The sequence below is a fragment of the Lithobates pipiens genome, unplaced genomic scaffold, assembly GCF_037356315.1.
Source record: "Lithobates pipiens isolate NorthernLeopardFrog02 unplaced genomic scaffold, aLitPip1_a1.2 Scaffold_8, whole genome shotgun sequence".
NCBI classification, from domain to species: domain Eukaryota; kingdom Metazoa; phylum Chordata; class Amphibia; order Anura; family Ranidae; genus Lithobates; species Lithobates pipiens.
Window position 1 is genome coordinate 666,198,909 of NW_027507903.1, and position 15,665 is coordinate 666,214,573.

Here is a 15,665-nt window from a genome sequence, read left to right on the forward strand (position 1 = left end):
TTCACATATGCCCATGGCATGTGTGAGCAATATATCATTTAGTGACAACTTTGTGAAAAAAAATAAAAAATAAAATAAAAGTTTGTAATTTTCCCGCAACTTGTGGCAAAATATAAAATATTCCATGGACTCAACATGCCTCTCAGTAAATAGCTTGGGGTGTCTACTTTCTAAAATGGGGTCATTTGGGGGGGTTTGTGCCATCTTGGCATTTTATGGCCTTCAAAACTGTAATAGGTAGTGAGGAGTGAAATCAAAAATTTACACCCTTAGAAATCCTGAAGGCGGTGCTTGGTTTTCGGGGCCCCGTACGCGGCTAGGCTCCCAAAAAGTCCCACACATGTGGTATCCCCGTACTCAGGAGAAGCAGCAGAATTTATTTTGGGGTGTCATTTCACATATGCCCATGGCATGTGTGAGCAATATATCATTTAGTGACAACTTTGTGAAAAAAATAAATAAATAAATAAAAGTTTGTAATATTCCCGCAACTTGTGGCAAAATATAAAATATTCCATGGACTCAACATGCCTCTCAGCAAATAGCTTGGGGTGTCTACTTTCTAAAATGGGGTCATTTGTGGGGGTTTTGTGCCATCTTGGCATTTTATGGCCTTCAAAACTGTGATAGGTAGTGAGGAGTGAAATTACAAATGTATGCCCTTAGAAATCCTGAAGGCGGTGCTTGGTTTTCGGGGCCCCGTACGTGGCTAGGCTTCCAAAAAGTCGACCACATGTGGTATACCCGTACTCAGGAGAAGCAGCAGAATGTATTTTGGGGTACAATTCCACATATAACCATGGCATGTGTGAGCAATATATCATCATTCATCATCATAATTTTTTTGTCATTGTTCAATCGCTTGAGGCAAAAAATACAGTTATTGACTTTTTTTTTTACCAAAGACATGTGGCTGAATACATTTTGGCCTACATGTATGACTAAAATTGAGTTTATTGGATTTTTCTAATAACAAAAAGTAGAAAATATCATTTTTTTTCAAAATTTGCGGCCTTTTTACGTTTATATCGCAAAAAATAAAAATCGCAGAGTCAGTCAAATACCTTTAAAAGAAAGCTCTATTTGTGTGAAAAAAAGTACGCAAATTTTGTTTGGGTACAACATTGCATGACCGCGCAATTACCAGTTAAAGCAGCGCAGTGCCAAATTGTAAAAAGACCTCTGGTCATTGACCAGCAAAATGGTCCGGTCTGAAAGTGGTTAAAGGAATTTTTCATTTTTATTGTTGCACTTTAACCACTTGCCGACCGCCGCACGACGATATACGTCGACAGAATGGCACGGGCAGGCATAAGGGCTTACATGTACGTCCTTGCCTGCCCGCGGGTCGGGGGCCCGATCGGGCCCCCGCCCGGTGCCTGCGGCGGTCGGTATTCGTTCGGGAGCGATCCCAGACGAGGGGACGGCCATTCATTCATGGCCACCCCCTCGCGATCGCTCCCGACGAATGAAAATGTCCCGTGACATCACTTCCTCTCCTGTAATGTAAACACAGGAGAGGAAGTGATGTATTCTCTCCTCCGTGTCGGTATTTTTCGTTCCGGCACCGAGGAGAGAGCATCGGTGAGTTGCACAAGCACTACACTACACAGTAGAACATGCCAGGCACACTCATACCCCCCCTTTACCCCCCGATCACCCCCCAATTACCCCTGCCCCCCCCAGTCACAGTGACACCAATTGCATTTTTTTTTTTGCACTGGTGTCATTTGTGACTGTAATAACTGTTAGGGCAGTTAGGGTTAGCCCCCTTTAGTTCTAATGTGCCCCCCGAACCCCCCCAATAAAGGTTTAACCCCGTGATCACCCCCCCTCGCCAGTGTCACTAAGGCTGGGTTCACATTGCAGCGGTTTATGAGAACGAATGTGATTCGCACCGCACTGCAGTGCAAATCACATCCGATCTCTGTGCGATTCGAGTTCAGCCATACAGATAGTATGGCTGAATTCGTGTCGCACCCGCCGCACCCGCCGCAAATTCGCACGGGACCCTTTTTTTGGCCCGCAGCAGAATCGGATCGCATGGGTGTTCACACCATGCGATCCGAGTTTGCAGATCGCACTGCGATATGCGAACTGATCTGGGGGTGTCATTAACATTTCACTGACACTCCCAGCAGTTCGCATAGGGCAGTGTGAACTGCCGCCAGGAGGCATGCGATGCGGGAACCCAGCGCGGATTCATGGCGTTCCCGCATCGCTCCAGTGTGAACCCAGCCTAATAAGCGATCATTTTTCTGATCGCTGTATTAGTGTCACAGGTGACGCTAGTTAGGCAGGTAGGTATTTAGGTTCGCCGCAGCTTTTTATAGCGCCAGGGACCCCCATATACTACCGCATAAAGCCCCCTGATTTCCCCCTAGTTAACCCTTTCACCAGTGATCACCATATAACTGTTACAGGTGACGCTGGTTGGTTAGTTATTTTTTTATAGTTTCAGGGCACCCGCCATTTATTACCTAATAAAGGTTTAACCCCCTGATCACCCGGCGGGTGTCATTTGTGACTGTAATAACTGTTAGGGCAGTTAGGGTTAGCCCCCTTTAGTTCTAAGGTACCCCCCTAACCCCCCCAATAAAGGTTTAACCCCGTGATCACCCCCCGTCGCCAGTGTCACTAAGGCTGGGTTCACATTGCAGCGGTTTATGAGAACGGATGTGATTCGCACCGCACTGCAGTGCAAATCACATCCGATCTCTGTGCGATTCGAGTTCAGCCATACAGATAGTATGGCTGAATTCGTGTCGCACCCGCTGCACCCGCCGCAAACTCGCACGGGACCCTTTTTTTGGTCCGCAGCAGAATCGGATCGCATGGGTGTTCACACCATGCGATCCGAGTTTGCAGATCGCACTGCGATATGCGAACTGATCTGGGGGTGTCATTAACATTTCACTGACACTCCCAGCAGTTCGCATAGGGCAGTGTGAACTGCCGCCGGGAGGCATGTGATGCGGGAACCCGCCGCGCATTCGTGGCGTTCCCACATCGCTCCAGTGTGAACCCAGCCTAATAAGCGATCGTTTTTCTGATCACTGTATTAGTGTCACAGGTGACGCTAGTTAGGCAGGTAGGTATTTAGGTTCGCCGCAGCTTTTTATAGCACCAGGGACCCCCATATACTACCGCATAAAGCCCCCTGATTGCCCCCTAGTTAACCCTTTCACCAGTGATCACCATATAACTGTTACAGGTGATGCTGGTTGGTTAGTTATTTTTTTTATAGTTTCAGGGCACCCGCCATTTATTACCTAGTCTCACTAGTGTACCCCTAAATTTAGGGGTGTCTACTTTCCAAAATGGGGTCATTTGGGGGGGGGTTTGTGCCATCTTGGCATTTTATGGCCTTCAAAACTGTAACGCCCTTAGAAAGCCTGAAGGCGGTGCTTGGTTTTCGGGGCCCCGTACACGGCTAGGCTCCCAAAAAGTCCCACATATGTGGTATCCCCGTACTCAGGAGAAGCAGCAGAATTTATTTTGGGGTGTCATTTCACATATGCCCATAGCATATGTGAGCAATATATCATTTAGTGACAACTTTGTGAAAAAAAAATAAAAAAAAATTAAAGTTTGTAATATTCCCGCAACTTGTGGCAAAATATAAAATATTCCATGGACTCAAAATGCCTCTAAGCAAATAGCTTGGGGTGTCTACTTTCTAAAATGGGGTCATTTGTGGGGGTTTTGTGCCATCTTGGCATTTTATGGCCTTCAAAACTGTAATAGGTAGTGAGAAGTGAAATCAAAAATTTACGCCCTTAGAAAGCCTGAAGGCGGTGCTTGGTTTTCGGGGCCCCGTACGCGGCTAGGCTCCCAAAAAGTCCCACATATGTGGTATCCCCGTACTCAGGAGAAGCAGCAGAATTTATTTTGGGGTGTCATTTCATATATGCCCATAGCATGTGTGAGCAATATATCATTTAGTGACAACTTTGTGTAAAAAAAAAAATATATATTTTTTGTCATTATTCAATCGCTTGAGGCAAAAAAATTAAATATTCAATGGGCTCAACATGCCACTTATCAATTTCCTTAGGGTGTCTACTTTCCAAAATGGGGTCATTTGGGGGGGTTTTGTACTGCCCTGCCATTTTAGCACCTCAAGAAATGAGATAGGCAGTCGTAAACTAAAAGCTGCGTAAATTCCAGAAAACGTACCTTAGTTTGTAGATGTGACAACTTTTGCGCAAACCAATAAATATACAATTATTGACTTTTTTTTACCAAAGACATGTGGCTGAATACATTTTGGCCTAAATGTATGACTAAAATTGAGTTTATTGGATTTTTCTAATAACAAAAAGTAGAAAATATCATTTTTTTTCAAAATTTGCGGTCTTTTTACGTTTATATCGCAAAAAATAAAAATCGCAGAGGCAATCAAATACCATCAAAAGAAAGCTCTATTTGTGGGAAGAAAAGGACGCAAATTTTGTTTGGGTACAACATTGCATGACCGCGCAATTACCAGTTAAAGCAGCGCAGTGCCAAATTGTAAAAAGACCTCTGGTCATTTACCAGCAAAATGGTCCGGTCTGAAGGTGGTTAAAAAATGTTTTTGAATTGATACATATCCCCCAGGGCAGGACCCGGCCCCCATATCACTTTTATGGCCAATTACTAGAATATAAGCCTTGAAAATGGGGACTTTTGATTTTTTCCTGTTTGGCTCCCATAGACTTCAATGGAGTTTCACCGTTTGGGTTTAATACTTTTCCCCTGTTCAGGAGTTCTGCTGCGAACTGAACCCAGGAGTGTTTGGCCCATCTCTAATGATTTCTCTCTACTTATCTATATAGGTTTAGTTTTGACCAGCTAGTACTTTTGAAGGATTCCTATTTCTTTGATCAGGCACCTCCAGTGTACAATATTTTAGGATCCTTACATCTCCTGGGTGTGTACTTTGTACACTATGTACGGATCCTAAAATATTGTACGTCTGGTTGTCTACCCTTACAATGCTATAATATTTAAAAATACGTACAGCAAACAGAGCTTATCAGTCCTCACCTTACCTGGCTTCCACACTGACCGAGGAGACCACCATATGTGATGTTCCCTTCCTGGATGGGTCTGTGTGAATTTTTGGTTGAGTGTTGCCCCCCTTCTCTTGTTTTCATTGGCCATATGAGTTTCTTGTACAGTACATGTAGTGATGCATTGCATATAGTGAATGTATTATGTATGTGTATCTTGTGTGGACATGTGTATGTGTGTTTTATCATAAGTGTATACATACTGTATGTCTATACATGTTTTCTTGGTGTTCTATGATTTATGTCTTGTGCTCTGCAGATTATTACTCTCTTCTAAAACTCCTGAGGAAGCGGTTACCCCACGAAACATGTTGGCTGGAAGGCTGGACTAACATCTATTCTAGGTTCCTTACATTTGTGGGGGACTATATGAAGACATCCAGTCTTTGAATGGGTTTAGTTCCCTTTACTTTTTTTTTTATATTATTACATTTTGTTGCTGGTGTGTGATGTATTTATTAATGATTTTGTATAACTTTTATAATAAACATAATGATTTTACACTGTATTTAGTGTAGTGAGTTCAATGGTACAATGAAAGTCCTCAATGCCTCAAAACATTTCTATTTCTAACCTTCAACTTATACCAGAAGTGACCCCCAGACTCTGGTGAGTAGAAAAATGGCCGATTACAGCTATTCCCCCAACCCCCGCAGCTAGCACCATTCCTATTTTCTATTGGCTACAGTTAGTGTCCTCTCCCCTCTGCAGATCTCTGACATCTCTTCTGATCCTCCATGGGCTTTCATTACCCCGTTTCCTCTGATTCCCCCCCCCCCATTTCCACTGATCCCCCTCCCCCCATGTGCTTCAAGGGACATGTATATGTACAGCTGCAGGGTGAGGAATGTCTCCTCAGCTTATGATTGGCTGTCTGTGGTGCACCAACACACATGAGAATCCTTCACACTTGCAGTCGGGGGGTGGTATAACCCCCTGGTTGAGCCCAAAACTGCTCCCCCTTTAGCTGCAGAGTCAGCAGTCAGGGGTGAACACATGTTGTGGCCTCAAAGCAAAGCAGGTACCCCTTTATTGCATTCGGCAGATACCACCACCCACCAAACATGACCCATTCATAGATTTCATAGGATCTGGTTCCCATCACATGATTCTGATTGCAGCTTCCAGGTCGGTCGTGCCCAGAGGAACCCTTCCCCCGGACTCTACAGTAGATAGGGACACTCTGCCACCACCCCATATCCATGTGCAATGCACACTGTTGCAGGGTGGTGGCGTTGTTTTAAGGGGTTAAAACGGGTGGTGAGGAGGTGAGATATTGTCAAACACCTCTGAAAAGTGATCTGAGTGTGGACCACTTTTCAAAGGAGTGTCAGTCCCTGCCCCTAGTGTGAATGAGCCCTAAAGCTGCCCATACATGGATGGAAATTCAGCCGGTTCAGCGGGGATCGGCTCGATGTCGATCGGTGTGCGGCCGTCCCTGCTCAGCAGAAGTCAATCATTAGAACGATTTCTATAATAAGGGGCGTGTTGTAAAAATTTTCTCAATCCCAACTGGCTGCCGCCATTGGTCAGTGTAAGTCGCCTATTTACAGATCTGTGTTCCTTCAATTCTCACTGGTTTACAAAAAAAACACAATTTAAAAATTTACAAATTTGTTATTTATTAGCTCAATACAGGTCCATGTTCTAGAATTAGAAGGAATTTTGTAAGTTATGTTGTATTTGTATCCGCTAATAATGATTTTCCCGTATTTTCAGCAAAAATATTATTTTGATAAACATTTGCGCAATTATCATGTGACTTAAATCTAAAAATCGAATAAATCAAAAACCTAAAAATCAGTATAAGTGATACAATATAAAATCAGTAGTTATAAAAGTGATCCCATAGAATTCTATTGGTGATCCATTCTATGGGGACACATTATATTAGGATCCAATATAAAAGTGATATAATATATGATATAATAATGTAGATACACTTATCAATCACACATGATGACAGCGATATATGATGGAAAAGAATGACACAATCTTCAAGCTTATTATATTCTTATTTCTACTACATATTGTAATCTTATATTATAGATAGATATATAGATAGATACATAGCTAGATAGATCTGGTCTTAAAGGGCCAGTACACCTCCATCTGTGCCTCCCATAAGTCATGTTACACTCTGCGCTCTGTCTCAGGTCCAGCACTCTATACAATGTCACATCTCTCTATACATAATGATCATGTACTGGGAGGAGTCATAGGAAATAATGCCCCGCCCCTTCTGTAAGTAATGCAGCAGCCGTACACCCCCTATAGCAGGGGCCTCAAACTGGCGATCCTCCAGCTGTTGCGAAACTACAAGTCCCATGAGGCATTGCAAGGCTAACAGTTACAAGCATGACTCTGTCAAGCAGTGGCATGATGGGACTTGTAGTTCCGCAACAGCTGGAGGGCTGTCAGTTTGAGACCCCTGCCCTATAGAGTCTCCATGTACATCCACACTCAGAGCCGGAGAAGTGTACACTGTTATATTGCAGTCTATAGAGAACAGTAAGAACATCTCTCCAGGTAAGTACTGCACCCCCAGATCAGTGCACCCCATCACCTCTTACCACTGAACATAGTCATACTGACTGAGGAACCTTTGGCCAGCCCAGAGGCGGGATAACAAGACTCCACCCACTTTGTCCTTTCAGGGTAAAGTGGGAGGTTCTCTTGAAAACTCTCCAAACCCCCCCCTATATATTCTCCTTTGCTTTTCCCCAATATGTTGTTGCTCCATCAAAGCTCTTGATAGGTTCCTAATTTCCCGGATATGAAGGATCATGTGATCTTCTCCAAGCATACAATGCTCAGGCCTAAACAGCGAATCACCAGGCTTGAATACTGTCACATGAGGGAGGGGGGGGGGGACATCCAACTGATATTTTCCAACATGGAACCTACATGGGGGGAGATGGAGCAGCAGAGGAGAGGTATATTGGGGAATATAAAGGGGTCGGGATGGGTCCTGAGCAGACAAGTGATAGAGTTTCTTTAAGACCATTTGGGGTCCCAAAACAATATGATATACTTGGGTGTCTAAAAAAATAAATAAAGCCTCACATAGGATCCCTATGTATTGAGACACACTTGTGGCCCCAAAGAGACTCCTTTCACACCCAAGGCAAAAAGTCAAAGTGTCCCCCCCATGAGCTGTGAACTATAGCGGTATAGGTTGAAGGTTCTGACATTTTTGTGCCCCCATCCCACTGAAGTACCCAAGTTGGCCGCCTCTTCTGCAACTCTTTGGCTCGGCCCTGCCACCAGACCCTTGGAAATGTTTGGGGGCCTCCAGACAATATTAGATTTTTTAGGCAGAATAGGACATATTTGGGCCCCCAGGGACTGGGACATATTTGGGGAACCCTAGAGTGTGAGACCCGGAACAACCAATCAGATGGCGTGACTGTTAGCAGCACTGTGATGTATATTGCTGTTCAGCGTGTTCAGGGCCACAGAGGGGGTAGAACCGGCCTTCCTTTATGGGGTCTGGGCAGCTTTATGGTGCAGGCAGTTCAAAAAGCAGCTGATCACAGCTCAGAGCCCCACCATCTCCCCCCCCCCCCCCCCCCCCACAGTACAGATGGCTTCTTTTTCCTGGTGGTTGCTGCAAGGGGAGCCACAGGGGGATCGGTTTCAGTGACTGTCCAACTGCCCCTCTGATCACCCTTCTCCTGTCCACAATCCCCATCCCATTCAGCTCCGATCCCCCTGTGCCCCTTAGCTCTTCCAGCTTCTTTTCCTCTCCCTCCCATTGGCTGTCAGCTGCTGTGAGCACAGAGGAGGACCAGTAAATTTGTCACATTTATCAGCCCCTTCCTTTCCTGAATGAACACCATGAGTGATTGATAATGATCACTTCTTTGTTCATCCATAATCAAAGTGTGTTTACTATGCTTTAGTTTGTGAATGAACAGAAAGCCTCTGTACAGAGCACCTCCTGTTCATTCACTCTCTGGAATGAATGGGGATCCCTGTCCTCAATCTCCTCCTCTGTCACAAGAGTGAATCATCAGGAGTCTGTTTAGACCCCAGATATTTCACCCCCCCCCCCCATAGGGCTGTTTAAAAATGTAAAAGATAAAAAGATTCAATTGTAAAAAAAACATAATTAAGGGTTCCTTCCCACAGGTACTCTGGACCCATGAATGAGTGATTTGTTCATACATCTGAAGCCATGTTCAGGGCCATACACCTGACCACACACCCATCCAGGCTGGGGGTCCCTGTCAGGTAATGTACGGGGCCCCAAGATTTCTAACAGCAGCCCTGAGCGTGTTCTCCGGTCTCACCCTCTCTGTCTTCCCGTATATTTTACATATTACCAGCCTGATGTGTGCCGTGTCTCTGTAAGGTATTGTCCTCTCTGGTGGGGAAGATGAGGGTGAGACCGGAGAACATGCTGCACAGCAATATACATCAGTGCTGATAACAGTGACACCAACACTATTATATTACTGATACATTCTATTAAAGTCTATGCCAAGCTAAGAACTTTTCTTTATAGTTTTGGATGGAGTGAGGAAGGATTAGAACCCTGTTACTCCAGTAACTGGAGAGATCTCCTACCCAATCACAGGGAGTGACAGAGGGAGAAATCACAAATATTAGAAAAACCTGCAGGGCACTGACTGAAGTCCCACCCACTGCTTATCCTATTGGCTGAATATTCTATCAATCCCACTACCCACCCCTGTGACATCACCGGTCTCTGGGCAGAGTTCTCCCTATTACTATTATTCCCTATTCCTCTCACATATCTTTATACAAGCTTCCCATACATATATCCCAGCATGGAGGGGCTCAGTGAAGGTGGTGGTGAAGGTGTGGAGATGTCGGATCGGGTCACACAGATCATAAAAGGAGATCCGTCCGACCTCATAATCCAGATATATCCTGACTCTGTTACTGGAGATATTGGTGGGTAAGAGGATCCATTTACTGTCATGTATCACCCCATACTGATCACCATTTCTCCACAAACCCCAAGACTTCTTATTATTTCCAATCATTGACTGATTTCCTCTCCTGCCTATACTGGGGTAACACATCCCGACCGTCCATATATCTGATCCCCCGACATCCACTTCCCAGTAATGTCTCCCTGAGGAGAAACTCCGACTGCTCAACACCTGAGAACGATCCTGAAATCTCTCTGGTGTTTCTGGACGATTCTGGTTTCTATCTGACCAGGATACAGTTTTCCTGTCATCTGATATATGGAGAATATTATGAGCTGTATTTACATCCAGTAATATGTCTGCAGCTCCCTGTATATAGGAGGATATATTTACCCCTCTTATTATATCAGATAATGTGTGTAATGTGTGTGATATCCCATCCACATCCAGACCCCCTCCATCATGGAGGAGCTCCTCATGTCTCTCTCTGTCCTCATTATCTCCATCCTCAGTATCACACAAGTCACCTGTGTCTGATTCCTGTAAGACAGTCAGTGGATCCGTCACGTTACACAGCTCCTCAATGTGACGCAACTTCCTGGACAGCTCCTCCTTCTTTATTTCCAGATCCCGGATGGAGATGGAGATCCGCTCTGCCCTCCCGGAGATTTCCCTCAGGATTCTCTTCTCCAGGTCTTCCAGACGTCTCCTGAGATCTCTAAACAGGACAGTGACTCTCTCGGTGTCACCAGCTGCTTCTTCTTCTACTTTCCTCCTGTGTTCCTGCAGACTCTGGACTCTTTCCTCCATCTCCTCTCTCTTTATCAGAAGTTTCTTCAGAACATTCCACAGTGTCTTCTTCTTCTTCTCAGAAGCCACATCCAGCATCTCCACCTGGTGTCCTCGATGTTCTCCAGCCAAACTACAGGACACACAGATACAGGTCTCATCCTCAGTGCAGTAATACTCCAGGATCTTCTTATGGACGGAGCATTTCCTGCTCTCCATGGACAAGGTGGGGTCACATAAGACGTGTTCTGGGGACTTTTTGTGGACTCTCAGGTGTTTATCACACAGAGAAACCTCACAGAGCAGACAGGATCTAACAGCAGGTACAGGAGAGTCCACACAGTGAGTACAGAAGACCCCGGACTCCTCCTGATGTGGCTGAGCAGACAGGAAATTCCCCACTATGTTACGTAGTGTTATGTTCCTCTGCAGTGCAGGCCGATCCGAAAACTTCTCTCTACATTCAGGACAGGAATATCCTCCAGACCCCCCCTGTGTATCCAGCACACGATCAATACAGACCCGGCAGAAGTTGTGTCCACATCTCAGGTTTACAGGATCTGTATAAATGTTCAGACAGACGGAACATTCCAACTCGGCACTCAGGTTAGCAGACGCCATCGCTGACAGTAGAAGAGAGAAGTGAAAGTGAAAATCTCTGACACCGGAGAAGAATGCAGTTGGGAGGGTCACTTCCTCCTACACGGGGCGAGGCTGATCCAGATCAGTATTATTAAAGTACTGAAAAGGAAGTTTTTTCCCACAGTAGTAAAGATAATCAAACCTCCCAACTTTGAGAGATTTTCAACTGCCCCTGAACTCATCCAATGTTATCTTATGTGTACATGTACACAGGTTTGTTTAATGTCATTTTTAGGCAGTTGCATTTATAGGCTTTTCTGTGAAGGCAACAAAATGAGTTCAGACGCCGAAGTTTCTGACGTTTCAGACACCAAGCGGGCTAAACACGGTAACTCACATTTAGCCGCATTTCATTTACAGGCATTTTTCATTGTTGGCTATTTTGAAAAATTTTTTTTTTTTTTTAAACGCAAACACGGCTAAACGTGGCATGTAAACGCGGCAAGACTGACGTTTTAAATGTGAATTACTATCTGTCAAGTTAAATCATTCAGGAGAGGTTGTAAATATGTCCTGTGTACATTAAGCCTTAGGCCTCATGTACACGGCTGCTGGTAGACGGACGAACTCTCCTCTATGTTATCTTATCTGTCCATGTACACGGGGTCATTTATAGTCCTTTCTAGGAAGTTGAGATTAGAGGCATTTTTTGGAACGCAAAAAAAATGCGTCCAGAAGCTGAGTTTACAGGCATTTCAAGTGCTTCTAAACACGGTAACTTGCATTTAGCCACATTTAGTTTAGAGGCGTTTTTCATTTTTGGCTATTTTTTTTTAAGCGATTCTAAAAACAAATGCAGGAAAACACCACTATACGTGGCATATAAATGTGGCAAAACAGATGTTTTAAAAGTGGGTTACTATCTGTCAACTTAAATTGTTCAGGAGAAGTTAAAAATGTCCCTTGTACATAAAGCCTAAGGCCCCTTGTACACTAGACGTTTAGTCCAAGTGTGTCCAATTCTGGGATATTAGTGTCCCCAGGAGCCACAGGTGCAGCATCTAGGCCTGCTTCCTGCAGCCTGGCTAAGGCTGACATACACGGCAGCTGGATGGGGCTGAACACTTTACTGCCTTTGGAAGAAAGAAGGCCCAGGGACTAAAGACCACCATTTCTTTGTGAAGAACAAGGAAGGGTTCCTTACTGGATAAGATTGATAATTCTGAAATCTGTCTCATTGACATAATACACTGATAAATCCCACCTTATAAGTAAGGTCAGCCAAGGGAATATCCTCAGGGTCAGATTAAGAACATCATGGGCCTGGTGCTGAGGATTTTGGTGGGGCCTTTTATAAACAATAAATAAATAAAAATGCAAACCATTTTTTGTTATAACAAATTCAATTAAAGAGAGAGAGGGAGAAAGGGGGATGAAGGAGATGTGAGGGGTAAGAGAGGGAGGATGAGAGAAGGAGAAAGGGGATGAAGGAGGTGTGAGGGGTAAGGGAGGGAGGAAGAGAGAGAAAGGTGATGAAAGAGGTGTGAGGGGTAAGGGAGGGAGGATGAGAGAGGGAGAAAGGGGATGAAGGAGGTGTGAGGGGTAAGGGAGGGAGGATGAGAGAGAAAGGGGATGAAGGAGGTGTGAGGGGTAAGGGAGGGAGGATGAGAGAGAAAGGAGATGAAGGAGGTGTGAGGGGTAAGGGAGGGAGGATGAGAGAGAAAGGTGATGAAAGAGGTGTGAGGGGTAAGGGAGGGAGGATGAGAGAGGGAGAAAGGGGATGAAGGAGGTGTGAGGGGTAAGGGAGGGAGGATGAGAGAGAAAGGGGATGAAGGAGGTGTGAGGGGTAAGGGAGGGAGGATGAGAGAGAAAGGAGATGAAGGAGGTGTGAGGGGTAAGGGAGGGAGGATGAGAGAGGGAGAAAGGGGATGAAGGAGGTGTGAGGGGTAAGGGAGGGAGGATGAGAGAGAAAGGTGATGAAAGAGGTGTGAGGGGTAAGGGAGGGAGGATGAGAGAGAAGGGGGGGGGATGAGAGAGAGAGGATGCACATGAGCATGTGTGGGAATGACATCAACGCAGCCTGGCCAAGGCAAGTGACCGAAGGCACAGAACCCAGAAGGAAGTCCGGGTGAAGATGGAGGTGCCCGGGCCCCGCCAGATTGATCACAGCACAGCACTGGAGGGCTCAGTCTGACAATTTAAGTGTACCCTAATGTGCTAATATGCTGGGCACACTTGTACATTATGGCATAACCTACCCCAGGGCCTCTAAAAAGTAGTAATGTTAGAAAAGTTTTCTACCGCTTTAATATCCCAGGAGCCTCTCATGGGGCCCCCTACTGACCCTGTGGCCCTTGGGCAGTGCCTAAGTGCATAGTTGTCAACATTTCAAAAATATTTTCAGGGACGCTTTTTTTTACAAGTGGTATATTTAGAGTAGCTGACATCCCCCGTGTTCCTCTATACATCACAATAGTAATTACAAAATGAAATAAGTACTAATAATGGGGCAGAACAAATATGATGACTGTGAGATTTTCTTTAGTTGAACTGAAAAAAGTGCCCATTCTAGAGCTGGTAACATTGAGGATATTCAGTATAATTTTAAAGAAGAACAGTTCTTGTGGGTAAGAGGCATCGGGGAGGCGTAGGGATGGTATAAAAGTGTGAAGTATGTGCAGGTGAGGGAGATGAATGTGGAGGGTCTAACAGTGGGCACTATGTACATGAGAGGAGTGCAGAGGGTATGGCAGAAGGCACTATGTACAGGAGAGGAGTGTGAAGGGTATGACAGTGGGCAGTATGCACAGCAGAGAAGTGTAGAGGGTATGACATTGGGCACTATGTATAAGAGAAAAGTGTGGAGGGTATGACAGTGCACAATATGTACAGGAGTGTGGAGGGTATGACAGTGGGCACTATGTACAGGAGAGAAGTGTGGAGAGTAGGACAGTAAGCAGTAATTACAGGAGAGGAGTGTGGAGGCAGGGTATGACGGTGGGCACTATGTATAGGAGAGGAGTATGGAGGGTAGGACAGTGAGTAGTATGTACAGGAGAGGAGTGTGGAGGGTATGACAGTGGGCACTATGTATAGGAGAGAAGTAGTATGTACAGGAGAGGAGTGTGGAGGGTATGACGGTGGGCACTATGTATAGGAGAGGAGTGTGGAGGGTATGACAGTGTGCAATATGTACAGGAGTGTGGAGGGTATGACAGTGGGCACTATGTACAGGAGAGAAGTAGTATGTACAGGAGAGGAGTGTGGAGGGTATGACGGTGGGCACTATGTATAGGAGAGGAGTGTGGAGGATACGACAGTGGGCACTATGTACAGGAGAGAATGGTATGACAGCAGGCACTATGTACAAGAGAGGAGTGTGTAGGATATGACAGTGGGCGTTATGTACAGAAGAGAAGTGTGGAGGGTATGACAGTGGGCACTATGTATAGGAGAGAAGTGTGGAGGGTATGACAGTGGGCATTATGTACAGGAGAGAAGTGTGGAGAGTATGACAGTGGGCATTATGTATAGGAGAGAAGTGTGGAGAGTATGACAGTGGGCATTATGTATAGGAGAGAAGTGTGGAGGGTATGACAGTGAGCAGTATGTACAGGAGAGAAGTGTGGAGAGTATGACAGTGAGCACTATGTATAGGAGAGAAGTAGTATGTACAGGAGAGGAGTGTGGAGGGTATGACGGTGGGCACTATGTATAGGAGAGGAGTGTGGAGGGTATGACAGTGTGCAATATGTACAGGAGTGTGGAGGGTATGACAGTGGGCACTATGTACAGGAGAGAAGTGTGAATAGTCGGACAGTAAGCAGTAATTACAGGAAAGGAGTGTGGAGGCAGGGTATGATGGTGGGCACTATGTATAGGAGAGGAGTATGGAGGGTATGACAGTGAGTAGTATGTACAGGAGAGGAGTGTGGAGGGTATGACAGTGGGCACTATGTATAGGAGAGAAGTAGTATGTACAGGAGAGGAGTGTGGAGGGTATGACGGTGGGCACTATGTATAGGAGAGGAGTGTGGAGGATACGACAGTGGGCACTATGTACAGGAGAGAATGGTATGACAGCAGGCACTATGTACAAGAGAGGAGTGTGTAGGATATGACAGTGGGCGTTATGTACAGAAGAGAAGTGTGGAGGGTATGACAGTGGGCACTATGTATAGGAGAGAAGTGTGGAGGGTATGACAGTGGGCATTATGTACAGGAGAGAATTGTGGAGAGTATGACAGTGGGAATTATGTATAGGAGAGAAGTGTGGAGAGTATGACAGTGGGCATTATGTATAGGAGAGAAGTGTGGAGAGTATGACAGTGAG

At 45.3% G+C, this 15,665-nt stretch overlaps 1 protein-coding gene across 1 annotated transcript; it reads right to left on the reverse strand.

The window, feature by feature from the left end:
* Positions 1-8,626: 8,626 nt before the first annotated feature.
* LOC143961892 (E3 ubiquitin-protein ligase TRIM39-like) lies at positions 8,627-11,395 on the reverse strand. The gene has a single exon (XM_077471226.1). It carries the CDS (start codon positions 11,369-11,371, stop codon positions 9,797-9,799), a length of 1,575 nt encoding a protein of 524 aa, XP_077327352.1. The 5' UTR covers positions 11,372-11,395; the 3' UTR covers positions 8,627-9,796.
* Positions 11,396-15,665: the final 4,270 nt, after the last annotated feature.